General features: G+C 29.7%; 1 protein-coding gene across 2 annotated transcripts in view; it reads right to left on the reverse strand.

The window, feature by feature from the left end:
- ATRNL1 (attractin like 1) overlaps positions 1-17,858 on the reverse strand; it is a 1,271,094-nt gene that overhangs the window by 717,848 nt on the left and 535,388 nt on the right. For both annotated transcript variants that reach the window (XM_074233580.1, XM_074233579.1), the window contains exons 22-24: positions 16,636-16,730; positions 9,551-9,629; positions 7,460-7,617 (exon numbers count right to left, since the gene is read on the reverse strand). In XM_074233580.1, coding sequence (XP_074089681.1) covers positions 7,460-7,617; positions 9,551-9,629; positions 16,636-16,730 — 332 coding nt within the window. The remainder of the gene's footprint in view (positions 1-7,459; positions 7,618-9,550; positions 9,630-16,635; positions 16,731-17,858) is intronic.

Here is a 17,858-nt window from a genome sequence, read left to right on the forward strand (position 1 = left end):
AGAATTTTGAGAGAAAGAAAGGGATGAGAAGATTCTTTTTATCATGCACTTTTAACAATATCTCTTTTGAGATAATTGTAAAGTGCTTAGCATTGTCTCTGAAATATAGTTGTGTCAGAGAACTGTCAGTTATTATTATTATTACTATTTTACATATACATACTATATATGTAAATATACACTTATATATGTGTGTGTGCATATATATGATGCTCACATATGGTACATGTAATTACAAAGTCTTTCATAATCTTTGTGGAGAATGGACCAATGTCCCTCATCACTATCAGCAATAACTGCTGACCAACTACCTCTAATAGGCAACTAAGCACAGAGGCTTATGAGAAAAGCAGTCCCTCAAATTCCAGCTTGCTCTTGTAACTATCATCTGAGAAAATAATTCCTGTGAACAAAATAGCAAACTATTTCTACTAATTACCAGCCAACTGCCACCACAGGATAGGTAAAGCCAGCCTAGTTGAAAGTAGCCAAAGAGCATGTACCAGACTAGTTAAACCTCAACAACCACCCTGATAACCCTTACCCTTCAGATTCTTTTGGAGACAACTCAGGAGTCCAAACCCAATGGAAATTCAAATGGAATTGCTTCCAACCCACAGTCCATGGTGATTACCCTTGGAAGTAATCCCTATGGAAATACAGGCTAGGAACTACTCATATTTAAAGACCCTCTCCCCAAAAATTCTTGCCAGTAAAACTTTTTTTTTTATTTTTTGAATGACATTTTTATTTACATATTGTATCTAGAAGCAGATACATAAGTTTTTATACAATTATTTTCCAAAACTGCACAAGATATTACTATAGTTTTGTTTACAAACCAAAACACATATTAAAATCAGTGGACTTTAGATAGTTGGATAGCATTCTGTAGTGTGTTCACTACAAATGGTACATACCTGGTTTGAAACATACAGAAAAGGATAAAACACAGCAATATAGATTGTAAGTATTAATTTCATGGCACTCCATCACCACTATAAAATTTCTTTAACTCCACATGTATACTTAATATAAAATTGTATAAGAATTTTTCATGATCTATGAGTTTAGAGTTTGGAACACTTTTCAGAAACAGCAACTACAAAACATTTTTCCAATGTTAAGATTAACTATTAATAAAAAGATGTTTATAAAAACATACTTTATAGGATAAAAAATATTAAAAGAAACCAAATTTGTGATTACTACAGTACTAATAATTTTAGTTTAGGATTTAAAAGTTATTCCTAGAACAGGGGATTGTTTCTTATTAGTGTATACAATAATACTATTTAATGCTGGTAGTGTGATTCCATTTTCAAATACATAATTCACATACTATGAAATGCACTTAAGACTAATATTTTTTAAATTATTCTTCTGAATCAGTGATAAAGTTATATCTCTTATCATGAAAACTATGAATTATACAATATTTTAAAATTGGCATTTCTAAAAGCAGTAATCTTAAGAAAAATACTTAGACTTTTTTTGGCACCAGCAAAATTCGAGACATTGCATATTCATTCCCTACTTAAGGCTTTACTAATTTCCACCCTTTTTTTTAATAATACTAGCTCAGCAATAATAAAGTAATGTTTAATGCATAATTTATGTTATTCACCATATTACAATAATTTAGTCTTTTGGTACAATGTTTTCTTTAAGAGCATGATGGCTGATCTAAATTGCTGGTCCATAAATTCTAGATTTAAAAATTATTTTTCATTCTGAAGTTAATTAACTAAGGCTTTTCCTTCCAAACTTTGAGTATTGCACCATGAAAATTGAGAACATTTTTTTTCCTTTGTGGTTTGTTTGCATTTTAAGTCATCTTCAAATAATTTTAATAGTATTCTGTTATACTTCATTTTACAAAGTAGTGTGTACTGGAAGTGTAAAAATAGCTTTTTGTCATTTAACATGTTTTATGAATATTCATTTTCCTTATCTATTATTAAAAGAAAAGATGGACACACAATTATTTAACTTCCTTCTTTTAAGCAAAGATTTTTGTCAGCATAGATTTGGGCTATGCCTAAATGACACCCCTGCCATCATTTTATACAGTTAGGGAAAGATGAGAAAAACCAATCAAACTGCATCATACAAATCCAATAATTGGGTAAATGATGGCTATCTCTTACCATTTTCAGACAGCTTCATTTAACATCACAGACACAAACTCTTGATACTAGCAAATGGTGATAACAATAGAAATTGATAAGAATTTATTGATAAGTAAGGAGATTATAAATGCATGTTTTAACACTTTTAAGTGGAAGGACTAATGTCTATGAGTCATACTCTTGCCATATGAAAAGAGAGGTATTGTTACATCATATCTTAAGAACCAAGAGGCCTTTCTAATTGATTTGAAGGTGAAACCATCCACATGTACTGTCATCTTGCCATTATAATGTGAGCTCCTGGAGAAGAGAGATCATTTCATTTTTCATTATGTAGCTCCAGCCCTTAGTCCAGTAATTTGCACATAGTAAATGTTTTAAGAGTTTTTAAAATTCATTCTATTCATTCAGGTTAAATGTTTCTTAAATTCATGATAACTTATTCTAAAAAGGTGGTGATTATTTTTGTATTATAAAATGTGTACCTACAAAGAGTTCCTTAATTATTTTTTAAAAATATTGTGTTTTGTTTATTTTTCTAATTTTCCTAACAATCAACAAAAAAGTAACATCCTCCTTTTCTCCCAGCAGTTCTTCCAGTAATAAGTATCTTTTACATAACTCTAGTATATTTCAATATATTATTTTTAAGTGTGCAGATAAAATTATACATTTTTCAAAGGAAAAAGAAATCAGCACTATCATCATTCTACATTAGAAAATAACATTTTGAGATCAAATTTTCTATTAAATTAAGAATATAGATAATCAAATTCAATAAATATTTAAATATAGAAAGTTATAACAAAAAGATTCAATAGTTAGTAAAGGAGTCAAGAAAAAATTTCTATGGATTATTAGTGCCATAAATATTCTAGGCACTATTCATTTGACTTTAATCCCTACCTTAATATAAACATGAATAAATATTATATATATATATATAATATAATTTATAGTATATAATATAAACATATAAAAGACCACATGATATGTATGTTACACAAACACTGATCATTTTGATTGATCAATTTTAGTTTTTTCTTATAGATTTCAATTTTCCTTTTTTCTTTAGTTGAAATGGAAAAGTGTTATAAAAAAGGCAATTTCTACAAATCGGACTATGACACAAGTGAAGATGCTTAGCTATCCCTCTTAGGTTGAGCATATTATAAAGTTAAAAGACTTTTAAATTACTTAAGAACCATTGTTATGGAAAGTTGTACCATATATGAAACATACTGCTTTGAAGCAAGAATCCTAACTGCAGTTACATACACAATAATGATATTTTCAATTAAGAAATTTATTATCGCAGACACATCAAGCTAATCCCAGTATTAGTCATTAATTTTTCCTTTTTGCAATATGAATTGATTTTGTGTTATCAAGTGACCTTCAATGATGAATTTGTATCATTTTAAATAAAATTCATGGATATAGTGAAGTAGGAAATGAAACATCTTGTGAAGGAAATTAAATTCATACATCAAAAATTTCTTTTCTCCACTTCCTAATCTCTGGACATCTATGTTGCTAGATTTTTGCTATTACAAAACAAATACTGTTATATTTTGGTGTATATTATACATTTCTTTTTTTATCACTGACTTGTTTGGGGCATATGATTAGGAGTGGGATCACAGGGATGAATAAAATAAACATATTAGTCACCTAATCCCAAAAGACTTTCAAGAATTTTTGTCTTGACCATTTTCCTTTCTGTGTCTTTTATATCAGGTTCTATTTCCTTATCATCATTCTAGATGGCAATTGCCCCCTGGAAATTATATTCTCCTCCTGGAATTATTTCTTTCCTAGATGGTTATTCAGGAATACACAAACTCTTCAACCTAATCAATCACAAGTTCCTGTCATGCAGCTCTTGAACCATGGAAATTCATTTTACTGGGCCCACTCATATCTGCAGTGTTAAAATGTTTTTTCAAGTTCTAAGATCTCAATCCTTACCTTCCATGACTTTTTCAATTTTTTTGCCTGTTCCCCTACTCCTAATGTCAAACTACTTAAATCATCATATTTACCTGGTCTACACTGGCTTTGGTAGGAATGTATCACAAATTCTCTTCCTAACACTTTCTTTCTCCTATGTAATCTCAATCTACAATTATATCCCATGAAACATACTGACTGATATAGTTATAAGAAAAAAAGCAAATATTATATCCTATTTTTTATTCTTTATACTCTGCTTAAATTTTGTTCATTTTCCCCACTATTTGATGCTTCCTTTACTTTTTCCTATCCTATAAATTAATCTTTCTTTCTACCTCTTCCTTTAAACAAAAAAAGACATTCTCCATTGATTTTATGATTTTTCTTCATTGTACTTTTTCTTGATACACATTTTTATTGTATTTCTTTTTTGAGGTAGTATTTACAAGCCAAGTATTCTATTCATGTATTTTCCTTTGTATTGAATATTAATATTTTTGGACATTTCTTTCATTGATAATTAGATTCAGTTTTCTAGGTGATACTCAAAGTACTTGAGCTCATTTGCCTCTCTAAAAATTATGTCATTTCTTTCTGTAACTTATCAAGACTTCAGAATACTCTGGTGTCATTACAATTTTCTTCTCTTCATATATAAAAGGTTTTATTTCAGTGTCACTTGCACAATTGGTTGTTTGCTACAGAAATTGTTAAATTTACATAATTAAGAATTTGAAAGCCCTTTTTCCTTGGCACACTTCCTAGTATGTTCTTGATGGTACTTTATTGTTCAAATTCAGAAGTTCTAGATAGCTTCCTTGAATTATTTCCTGCATTATTACATTCAGTTTTTTTTGATATGTCCTTTTTATTTAGACCTATGATCTAGTTTTCCCTGCATTTTGTCTTCAAGGTCAGTGGCTTTGGCTTATATTGGATTTATATGTTCCTTTGGCAATGTTGACTTTTACTTTTACTGTGCAATATTTTCCCTCAATTCAATATTTTTTTGTTCTAAACCTGTTTTTTCACTGCTTTAGAGAAAGTCTCCCTCATGAACTCATTTTAAATCTATTTTTAATTCATGTATTGTAAACTCAACTGTTTAATATTTTCATTTCAAATGCTGAAATTTAATTTCATGGAATCTAAAGTTTCTTGTTTTTGTTTTTAAGCTCTCAAGGGAATCAATAAAATTCTAGCATTATTGATCTATAGTTCTTATAATATTTATTAAGAAAAGTTTATATTCTCTTTCAAAGTTTACTCATTCCTCTTTCTGCATTTAGGATCTTTTTGTCCATTTATCTACTTGTGAACTGTGATTTTTTTTAAGAGAGATCTTCTTTTGATATCCTTAGCAATTTTATCTTCCCCCCCTTTTTGGCCAGGGTTTTTGGGGGTTCCCCTATAACTCACTGGCTCTTCCTGCTAACTTATTAAGCAGATCCTAGCAACTGAGCTGCAAGTTGATATCAAATTCTCTGTATTAGGGAATAAAAGTGTTTTCTGACAAGCATCCCAGTCCTGGGAAGGCCATCTGCATTGATAGCCTATCTCATTCCTCCCTCTTCTTTCTTTCATCCAAATGAGAAGGATATGTGTCTGACAATTTTGTGGGGTTTGGGGAGATTGAGAATGATACTTTTAAAGGCATTACTTTCCTTCTGAAATCACTATCCTAGGGTCAGATTCCAGTGAAAATGAAATGAGAATTGGTTCTTGTAGAATTTGGGGGTTAAATAAAAACTATTCTAGTAGAGTTACAACAACAAGAAATACCAAAATGGGCCCCAAACGAGTCTATATATTTATGTTCCTACTACAAGCACATGGAAGCTTGGGGAGGAAGTAAGCAAACACTCTAAGTATAAACGTTCTCTGGTGTTCATTTATAAAGGATTTACCTGCTGGGGACTATAAACTTTAATTTCAATTACTCACATAATCCCATGTTGGGGGGGGGGTGAGTAGGGTAGCATTATAGAAAATGCTTAATTGATCCTTTTGCTGATCACATAATATTAACTAAGATTTGGGGGGGGAAGACATTTAATTTATAGAAATTTCAAGGAAGTAAATTTAAGTTCCACATAGGAAAAAATTTCATAAAAGGTTTTAGTGTTATTCAAATGCGGGACAGATTGCCTCAGGCAGCTGCAAATTCTTTAAGCAAAGACCAGGTGAGATCATTTAGGTACAAATTATACTACAAGGCATCTCGGTTCTCTTCCTTTTTTTTATTTTTTTTTTTTTTGCAAGGCAAATGGAGTTAAGTGGCTTGCCCAAGGCCACACAGCTAGGTAATTATTAAGTGTCTGAGACCGGATTTGAACCCAGGTACTCCTGACTCCAGGGCCTGTGCTTTATCCACTGCGCCACCTAGCCTCCCCCTTCTGTTCTCTTCCTTCTATGGAATTTTATAGTTCTTTGGCTTCCCAGTTTGTAAGAATAGATACAACAAAAACCCTTCTATGTATCATTTTCAAATTCATTTTAATAAAGTAATTGGATTTGTAGTACCTCATTAACAACAGATTGCTGAAATTCCTCATGGCATTTACTGATAATTCTACTCCTCAGAGTTTTTAAATCAGTATTTGTCACTGAGCAATGTTAAATATTCAGAAGGAACTCCAAAACAAAGAAAGTTGAAATAATTAAATATGCCACACTGAGTAAATTTTATTATGAGGACAGATGTTCTTTTTGACTTTTATTAAGCAGTTTCTTCACTTACAAGGTTTAGTCTATTAACATGGGAGATAACAGCTTCACAGAATTCTGAAACCAGACCGGATATAGCAGGAGGACTCTCTTACTATATTTTCCCCAAACTCTACCAATGAATCTTGAGATAGAATGTCTTTCATTATTCAAGAGATAACCTTCATTTTAAATCTTTGCAATTATAGGAGGCAAATTCCGAAGGAAAAAAAAAATCTCATTCTTGACATTGGTCAAAAAACATTATGTCAAAGAAACAAAGGAAAACAATGAAATGTTCATATATATATATATATATACATATATGTATATATATATATACATACATACATATATCCATCAAATCAGTAAAACTGTTTGTCAACAGTTATGTTAAGTCTAAAAACTCTTCCACACAACTCTCCAAATCCCTAAAAAACTGAACCAAATTCCATTCTAACCCCCTCCCAAATAAACAATATACCTTCTTCAAGCTAAATATGCTCAATTTCCATAGCTATTTTATTAAGTGGTTTTATTAATTGAAATTTTATACCTACTTCACTTTCTATATATGTGTTTATGTGTGTAATTTGGCAAAATATTAGTTACATTTAATAATACATACTGTTAAATTAAACAGATGAAATAAAATTTGCACTTACCTGTATTTTAATTGGCCAAGAAAAGTTGCTGACATACACATAAAATGTAATGTTAGGATTGCCTCTGAAATTAAATTTTTCACAGGAAAAACTATCTCTGAATTCCTTTATTTTGACCCTGTAAATTAGCAGAATTTCCTCTCCAGATATTGTTCCAGCTAAAATGCAAATAATAATAGTTTTTAGAATCTATAACAAATAACATAGTCATAAAAGCAATCAGTAAAATTTCATTCTGACTCATTATTTTAAAAAACCTAATGTAGATTTTAAAACATAGTCTGAAAACATTGACTTTTATCACAAATTAGGAATAAGATGTGACTGTGATTTTATTGAAAAAAAGAACTTCCATAAAAGAAAAACACCTCCCTTAGACCAATTAGAAACTTCAAAAATTATCCAGAGCACTGAAAGGTAAGATACTTTGCCCAGGTTCATACAGGTAATTAATGTCAGAGGAAGAATTTGAACTTAGGTCTTCCTGGTACTCAGTATCTACTATATCATGCTCGACCATATCCTGAATATTCAGCTTGCTAAAAGTAGATAATTATGATTGAAACTTTGAAAATAATCATTTAATTCTATCATATAATATTCTGATAATATTTACAGCAAAGAGTAGAAAATAAGCTGTTGGTATTTCTAAATTTCAAAAAAGGAAAAACTCTAATTTAGAAAGTAGAGGAAAAGACCACAATTTAAAACTTGACTGTTTATTTCCTTAAGTACACAGTAGGCATTCCATATGTACTTTTGGAATTTAATTGAACAAAGTGATGCCAAGTAGATCCTGCTTCAATGTTAAATTGACATGTAATTACCATCTGTTGTACACTTACTGATATTTCTAGACAGGCTGAATATAAACTGTTTTAAATACTAAACATTCCCTTTGATAATCTCTTTCACATGATTAAACAAAAGAAAATGTGAGCCCAACTCAAAGCCAAAGATCATGAATTCTGAATTATTGAATTCTACACTATTGAAGTTCAAGTATATTTGAGTATATAAAACTAGACATAATACCTAGATGCTTGATTACATATTTTAATTTTTTACCTCAATGTTTTGATATTGTGCAAAATCCTTAAGTCTCTTACGATACTATTTACATCCAAATATATCTATATAATATACATTATACACACACACACACACACACACACACACACACACACACACACATTTCTTGCCAGAGTTATGCAATCAGAATGTTGTCAAAGATGGAGCTTGAACCCATGTCTTTAGGGCTTTGAGATTAGGTTTTTTTTTTTTAAATTTGTAGCCAATTATCAGAATTAAAGTCATATTTTTGTAAGTTAAAACTGACAGTTTTAGTCTTATTCAACAACATATTTGTGACTTAGTAAATTAAGATGGAACAATGAATTTTATTCCTAGAGGTATAAGAATAGAGAAAGGGTACACACTTCCCCCCCCTCTCTGGAGTGATGGTGGTGATGGTAGTGGTAGTGTAATTCAACATATGCATTTGTACTTCTCCTTGGATGAATTTTTCACATGGCAATAAATCCAAATCATGGAACTTTTTTTTAAAGAAAGGTTTATTAAATAAAGCTTTTATTCTCTCAACATTAAGTAGAAAGAGGGAGGGATTTTATAGGTTAAAAATAACAGATAAGCCAGTGTTATCACCACACACAGAAGAATTTCATTGTATAATATCAATATTAAGGTTAATAATTAAATTTTAGCTTCAACACTGAAACAAAGAATTTAAATCTCAGTCTCTCCAGTCATTAAGGGAGTAATTTATCTTAATTAAAATCACAGCTTTTCATAACAGTGCCATTTAAAAATTTTAAATAGAATACAAGTTTTTGCTCTCCGAGTAATTTTAATTGAATAAAGGAGAAAGTTAACATGTTAATGAAACTTTATTCATATTACAAAATATTATCTATGTTTAACTAACACAATTAATAAAAACATAATGATAATGGCAAAGGATATTTAAGCTTGTTACTGATTTATATGAAAGACATTCATGTTAGAATAACTTCTATAAGTAGTGCTTTTAACAACACAGAGAAAAGAAATATAACATAAAAATGTTCTTACCTGTTGAACTAATGGACCATGTTATATTCAGATTGAAGTTGTTTGATGCATTAATAGAAATATCCAAATTTTTGTTTGACTGACAACAAAAAGAAAATTAAAGGCCAGAATTAATATGATATTCTAAAAATTATGTCATACCCAATTCATTTCTCAAACAAGCCCTCAATCACAGAGGATTTATTCAGAGAATAAATGTTGGATTTCAACCCAAAAGAGAGTATTTTTTAAAAATCAATATAGATTTTTAATATACTTGAATGCAAAACAGAAGCTAATTATTTGCTTATATTAGTAATCTAGAATTACTTCATAAAATTCTTTCTTTAGTGATATTTTTCAGTATAGATTAAGGACAACTGATTTTATGCCCTTTTTATCACTAAGATAACTTTCTTCATAGATTTAATTATTAGTTAAAGTTTTTGTTATTAGCTTTTTCCCAACTTGGTTTTAATTCTGTTCAGTTTAATTTGGACCTCAATTTGTGGTCTAAAAACTAATTTTCTCCTGGGTCAATGATCACTTGTCATAATGGGAATTTTTCTCAGTATTAATGATAGATCACCACTAAGGTTCGTTAATTCTGTGATCCTGACTCTGAATGGTATCCTTTTTTCTATTTACTATTGGTATTTATTTTTAACTTGCAAACATTGGAAAAAAGTTTACACTTTTTCTACATCTTTAAAAATATGTATTTCAAGGGCTCCCTCTTTCAAAGTATTAGGGTCATACAATGATATTGAAATGCTAAAGACAAAACTTTTTTGCATTTCAATAGTAAATGATTTTTCAAGAGTTTGTCAAAGTAAATCACATGGTTAAAAACTAAAATTCAGTAGTGAACTTTGACTAGATAATACTCTAATTTTTGTGAAATTTGAAAAGTATTTCTTCATTTTAGTGATCCAACCCAGAATTATGATAGTTTTAGACAATTTAGTTTTCTTTTAAATTTATTTCTAATTACATGCATAGATAATTTTCCATATTAATTTTTGAAAGATTTTGAGTTTCACATTTTCCCTCAATTCCTCTTCCCCCTTAAAAATAGCAAGTGAGGGGCTGCTAGGTGGTGTAGTGGATAAAGCACCGGCCTTGGAGTCAGGAGTACCTGGGTTCAAATCTGGTCTCAGACACTTAATAATTACCTAGCTGTGTGGCCCTGGGCAAGCCACTTAACCCTATTTGCCTTGGGAAAAAACCCCCCAAAATAGCAAGTGATTTGGTATGATATATATATGTATATGTATATGTATATATATGTATTTATATATATATGTACAATCATGCTAAACATATTTCCATATTAATCACACTGTGAAAGAAGAATCAGAAGAGAAAAAAACATGAAAAAGAAAATAGCAAATGAAAAAAGTGAAAATAGTAAGCTTTGATCTGTATTCAGACTATAATTCTTTCTCTGGATATAGATGGCGTTTTCCATCACAAATTTTTGGGATTGCAATTCATCAGTGTATTGTTGAGAAGAGCTAATTCTATCATTGTTGATCTATCCACAATGTTGCTATTGCTGTGTACAATGTGCTCATTTTACTCAGCATAACTTCATGTAAATCTTTCCAGGTTTTCTGAAATCTGCCTGCTTATGATTTCTTGCAGAAAAATAACATTGGGGCAGTTAAGTGGCACAGTAGATAGAGCACTGGCCTTGGAGTCAGGAGGACTTGAGTTCAAATCTAGCCTCAAACACTTAATAATTGCCTACCTGTTTGACTTGGGCAAGTCACTTAACCCCATTGACTTGCAAAATAAAATAACAACATTCTATCACATGCATATACCATCCCTTCAGTTTCAACTCCTTTACCACCACAAAAAGAGCTGTTAGAAATATTTTTGCATATGTGGGTCCTTTTTCCTTTTTTATGATCACCTAGGGATACAGACCTAGCAGTGGTAGTAATGAATCAGAGTATGCACAATTTTATAACCCATTGGGCATAGTTCCAAATTGCTCCCTAGAATGGTTGGATCAATTCACAACTCCATCAACAGTGCATTAGTGTCCCATTTTTTGACATCCCCTCCAACATTTATCATTTTCAAATTTTTCTGTCATATTAGTCAATCTGAAAGGTGTGCAGTGGTACCTAAGAGTTCTTTTAATTTGCATTTCTCTAATAATTAGTGATTCAGAGCAGTTTTATATGACCATAGACTATAATTTCTTCCTCTAAAATTCATATCCTGTTCATATCCTTTGACCATTTTTAATTGGGGAATGACTTACACTCTAAATTTGACTTAATTCTCTATATATTTTAGAAATAAGATCTTTATCAGAAACACTGGCTTTGACAACTGTTTCCCAGCTTTCTGCTTTCCTTCAAATCTTGATTATATTGGTTTTGTTTATACAAAACCTTTTTTATTTAATGTATTCTAAATTATCCATTTTGCATTTTGTAATGTTCTCTAATTATTGTTTGGTCATAAATTTTTCCCCTCTCCACAGATCTCAGAGATAAACTATTGCTTGTTCTCTTAACTGGTTTATAGTATCACCTTTTATAACTAAATCATGTATTCATTTTGAATTTATCTTTGTATAGGGTGTGAAATGTTGTTCTATGCTTAGTTTTTGCCATACTATTTTCAATTTTTCCACAAGGTTTGTCAAATATTTAGTTTTTAGCCTAGATGCAAGATTCTTTGCGTTTATCAAACAGTAGATTACTATAGAAATTTTCTACTATTTCTTTTTAACTAAGACCTTGATCCACTACTCAGTTTCTTAGCCAGTATTAATTTTGATTATAATATAGTTTGAGATATGGTTTGGCTACTAGGCCACCTTCCTTTACATTTTTATTAATTTTCCTGATATTTTTGACTTTTTGTTACTCCAGATTAATTTTGCTACTTTGTTTTGCTCTATAAAATAATTATTGGTAGTTTGACTGGTATGTTACTGAATAATAGATTAATTTAGTTGGAGTTGTCATTTGTATTATGCTAGCCTAGTCTACCTATGAGCATTTGACATTGTTCCAGTTGTGTAAATCTGACTTAATTTTGTAAAAAAAAAGCATTTTGTAATTATGTTCTTATAGTTTCTGGGTTTGTCTTGGTAGGGAGATTGCCAAGTATGTTATATTGCCTGTATTTACTTTATTTTATTTTATTGGTTTTTGCAAAGCAATGGGGTTAAAGTAACTTACTCAAGGTCATACAGTTAGGTAATGCTGTGTTCAGATTTGAACTCAGGTTCTCCTAACTCCAGGGCCAATTCTATATCTATTGCACCACCAAGATGTCCCTCTATAGTTACTTTAAATGGAATTTCTCTTTCTCTTGCTGCTGGGCTTTGATGGTAATATATAGAAATGTTAATCATTGCTGCCAGAATTAGAAGGAAGGCAGAAAGCTGGGAAACAATCTTCACAACCAGGAGTTCAGATAAAGGTCTCATTTCTAAAATATACAGAGAATTGCATCAAATTTATAAGATCACAAGTCATTCCCTAATTTAAAAATGGTCAAAAGATATGAACAGTTTCCAAGGTGTATATATATATATATATATATATATATATATATATATATATATATATATATATATATATATATTTAATCATATGAAAAATGTTATAAGTCAATATTGATTCAATAAATGCAAATTAAAATAACAATGAGGTATCATCACACACCTATTAGATTAGCCCAGATGATAAACAGGGAAGATGATTAATGCTGGAGAGATTGTGGGAGGATTGGAACATTGATACACTGCCAGTGGAGTGGTGAATGAATCCCAACTTTCTGGAGAGCAATATAGAACTATGCCCAAAGAGCAATAAAATTGTTCATTCCCTTTGACCCAGAAATTCCAATTCTAGGTCTATATCTAGAAGAAATAATAAAAAAAATAGGTAAAGTCTTACATGTTCCAAAATATTCATAGCAGCTCAGTATATTGGCAAAGAATTGGAAATTGAGGGGATGCCCATCGATTGGGGAATGGGTAAAAAAGTTATGGCACATGAATACTATGGAATATTATTGTTCTATAAGAAACTATAAATGGTTGGACTCTAGAGAAGCATGGAATAATCTGATGCTGAGTGAAGGGAGAAGAAGAACCAAGAGAATAATGTATACATCAACAACGACATTACTAGATGAACAACCTTGATGGAAGCAGCTCTTCTCGGCAATGCAGAGAGCTAGCACAACTGTATTTGACTGGTTATAGATTATATTATCCCCAACCAGAGGAAGTAAAACAAAACAAAATCAAACAGAAAAAAACAACTCTTCTGAATCTGATGAACACTTTATAAAAAATATATAATATATATCTCTTCCTTTAATCCAAATTCCTCATGCCCAAAATTACTAATTTGTAAACATGTTTAACAAAATATATATGTACAATGCTAACCTGACTGTTTTTTGCTGAGGGGAGGGGGTAGGAAGGGAGGGTGGATGGAAATTTTGTAACTTGGAAATATTCATGTACATATGGATGAAAATAAATGAATAAATTTTTAAAAAGAAGGAAAAAAAGAAATGCTAATGATTTCCTTGGTTTATTTTACATCCTGGTACTTTACAAAATTGTCAATAGTTTCAAGTAGTTAAGTTGATTTTTGAGTATGCTCTACCATCATATCATCTGCAAGGAGTGAATTTTGTTTCTTCTTTGCCTATTTTAATTTCTTCATTTATTACTAAAATGAATATTTCTAACAATATTGAATAACAGTGATGATAATGTGTATCCCTGTTTCAACCCCAATCTTATTGTGAATGGTTATAACTTATCCTCCATTATACATGATGCTTGCTCATGGTTTTAGATAGATACTAACAATTATTTTAAGGAAAAATCCATTTATTCCTATGCTCTCTATTGTTTTTTAATAGTAATGGATGCTGCATTTTATCAAAAGCTTTTTCAGCATCTATTGAAATAGTCATAAGATTTATGTTAGGTTTGTCATGGAAATGGACAATTATGCTGATTGCTTACTAAACATTGAACTATCTTACATTATTAGTATAAATCTTACCTGATCACAGTGTATTATCCACATGAGATTTGCTGTAATCATTTTGCTGAGATTTTATTTAAAATTTTTGCATCAATATTAATTAAGGGAATTGGTCTATCTCTTTTGGCTCTTCCTGGGTTAGGTATCAGCACCACATTTGTGTCATAAAAGGAATTTGGCAGGACTCTGCCTAATTTTTGAAATAGTTTATATAGAATTGGAATTCATTGTTCTTTAAATGTTTGATAGAATTCACTTGTGAATCCACCTGGTCATAGAGATGTTTCATCAGGGAGTTCATTGATTGCTTGTTCAGTTTCTTTTTCTGAAATGGCATTATTTAAATATTTCATTTCCTCTTCTGTTACTCTAATCAATTTATATTTTTGTAAATATTTATTCATTTCACTTATAATCAGATTTACTGACATCAGTTGGGCAAAAAAGCTCCAAGTTATTATTTTAATTTCATCTTCATTGATAATGATTCATCTGTTTCATTTTTGTTACTGATAATTTGGTTTTCCTCTTTGCTTTAAAATTAATCAAAGTTTACTGATTTTATTGATTTTTTTCATGAAATTATTATTTTTTAGTTCCATATTTTTCTTACTTTCACTTTTATTAATTTCTTCTTTAATTTTCAGAATTTCACATTTTGTGAAATGGGGATTTTTTTAGCTTTCATTTGCATACCTAATTCATTGGTCTCCTCTTTAGGCAATTTAGTTTTGAATTTTACTGTTACAATACAACTTTTAAAAAGTATATATTTATTTTAATTTGAATGCACATATATACATGCAAATACATATACATACACAAATTAGGCTTTCCCTTTTTTAAAAAAGGTAAAAAAGAAGGGGGAGGAGAAGATGTCAAGCAAAATCTTTTAACACATTGAACAGTATGCAATAGTGCAGCAGGAATAAATTATTATTTCTGATGAACAAAAACAAAAAATAAAACAATCACAATTGCTTAAAGCAATAGGGTAACTTTTGTAAAGACAAGTGTTCTCAGAAATAACAGTTGCTATTTACTAGGATAAAAGAATGGAAGCAAAAGAAAAAGGGAAGTCACAGAATGAAATTTTTGCTCTTAAATATTATTTAATTTCCTTAACTTCTTTTTCTCCTTGTTTTTATGATTTTACAAGATATTCCAGTAATGGGAAAGGAAATCAATATTTTTTCTCTTGAGTAATTCTCAAAATAATTTATTAAACAAAAGATTTTTAAAAATTATAAAATATTTATGGTTTCCAATAATCTTAAGTTTTATAAGTATTCAGAACATCTTTTATAAAAACAAAACATTTTATATTAGCTGAAAGAACAAAGATTAGATATATCTTTAAACAGTTTTGCACATATAAAGATCATGGAAAATATGAATATTTTTCAATGATTTTCATCTTGGATAATTATAGATAAAATGGATGGCAAACATGCATTTTACTTTAAAACATCTTAAATGACTTTGCCTGAGTATATTTCTTATTTTAATTTAATCAAATAATACAAAGATTTTAAAAGATATACAATTAATTTATATATCAGAACAGTTTATGCATAATATATAGTCAATGTACTATATTGTAAGAGCCATAATTCAGGCATTTCAAAAATAAAACACATACAACAAAAGGACAAAGCAAAGATTCATGTTTTAGTAAAGGAAAAAGTATTTTGAATATGTTTTACATTAGGATTTTCCAATTTATTAGAATATTTCTAGTTTGAAAGAATGATTACAAGATGAAATCTTGTATATATTAAGTCTGAAAATAATAAATATAAATGTATTTTAAATTAAAAATATCTTGGAAAAGTTCACAAAAGCTTATAGAGATGTCTTCAACTTTATACTCAAGTTAATTTCATTTCTACATCTATATTTTAGGGGAGGGAAAAAGGAGATAGGTTTGGGATCTTCCATAAAACTCTTCAGAGTAATAACTCTGGCCAGAGGCAAAATCATGATGAAATATCACAAAAATAGTTGAATCCCTTTCTCCTAGTAGTGTTATGTTATGAAACATAAATGATGCTTTCTTACCTGTTCTGGATTTGCTATGAAGTTTATGGCTGTATGATGGCGATCATCTTCCTGTAACAAACTGAAGGTAAACTGGTAGTCAATCAAAAGGCTGTCTGTGGACAAAGCAAAGTATAAACATGAGAGTTTCCATATATATTTAAAATTATACTTGCCAAATATAATATATAATATAATATATAAATATTACTACCAAATATAATATATAATCTAAAATAGTTTACAAGCTATTAGGGAAAACGTGATTTTTCAGATGTCAAAAGGAGATTTTTGCCCTGAATATATGAAATTTATTATCAATCAACTTATTAAAAAAAAAAGAGTTCCCATTTCTGGATTAGCATGATAAAATTATTGTAAAAATGAAAACAGGTTTTATTTAATCAGCATATAAATGTTATTGCCAGTTAAATAATGCTATAAACATAATACAATGCAAAAATTCTTCCATAATGAATGAGAAACTGAATATTGAAAAATAGCAATCACAAAAATATTTTTAAATTATTTCAAATCATACATAACCAACAATTTATTTTGTGTATCATCATGTGATTTGATTTGATTTTTTTATTGGTTTAGGGTTTTTTTGGGGGGAAGAAATGGGGTTAAGTGACTTGCCCAAAGTCACACATTTATGTAATTATTATGTGTTTGAGTTCAAATTTGAACTCAGGTCCTTGTGACTTCAGGGCTAGTGCTCTATCTACTGCATCACCTAGCTGCCCCCATCGTGTGATTTTAAAGTGTAATCTACTAGTATCTGTATATACAGAATGTCCAATGGAATACTACTACCATTTTGGTCTCAGATTTTTAGAGGTAAGTAAAAAGAAAGAAGAGATGAAGTGCTGATCACTTCAGCACTATAGTCATATTTCATACATTATAGCTAATTATATTTAATCAACAATATATTGTTACCATATAAAAATTTAAATTAGGTATAATATGTGAAATGCTATATTTATTCAAAATTAATAAGAAATCTAAATTAATAGTTAAAGTTCTCCTACATATACAAATATGTGCCATTGTACCTAGACTCTGAGGAAGTCCTATAATAAAGAGTAGTCTTTAGTCAAAGAACTACATTCATGCTTTCTAATATAAAACATGAAAAATTCATATAGGTATATTTAAGCTCCAGGCTTGTATACACAATTACTGAACTACATTTTTAAGGTCAGGTTTTCCAAATAGATTTGAATAGGAAAAAAATT

The sequence above is a fragment of the Macrotis lagotis genome, chromosome 4, assembly GCF_037893015.1.
Source record: "Macrotis lagotis isolate mMagLag1 chromosome 4, bilby.v1.9.chrom.fasta, whole genome shotgun sequence".
Taxonomy (NCBI): Eukaryota; Metazoa; Chordata; class Mammalia; order Peramelemorphia; family Peramelidae; genus Macrotis; species Macrotis lagotis.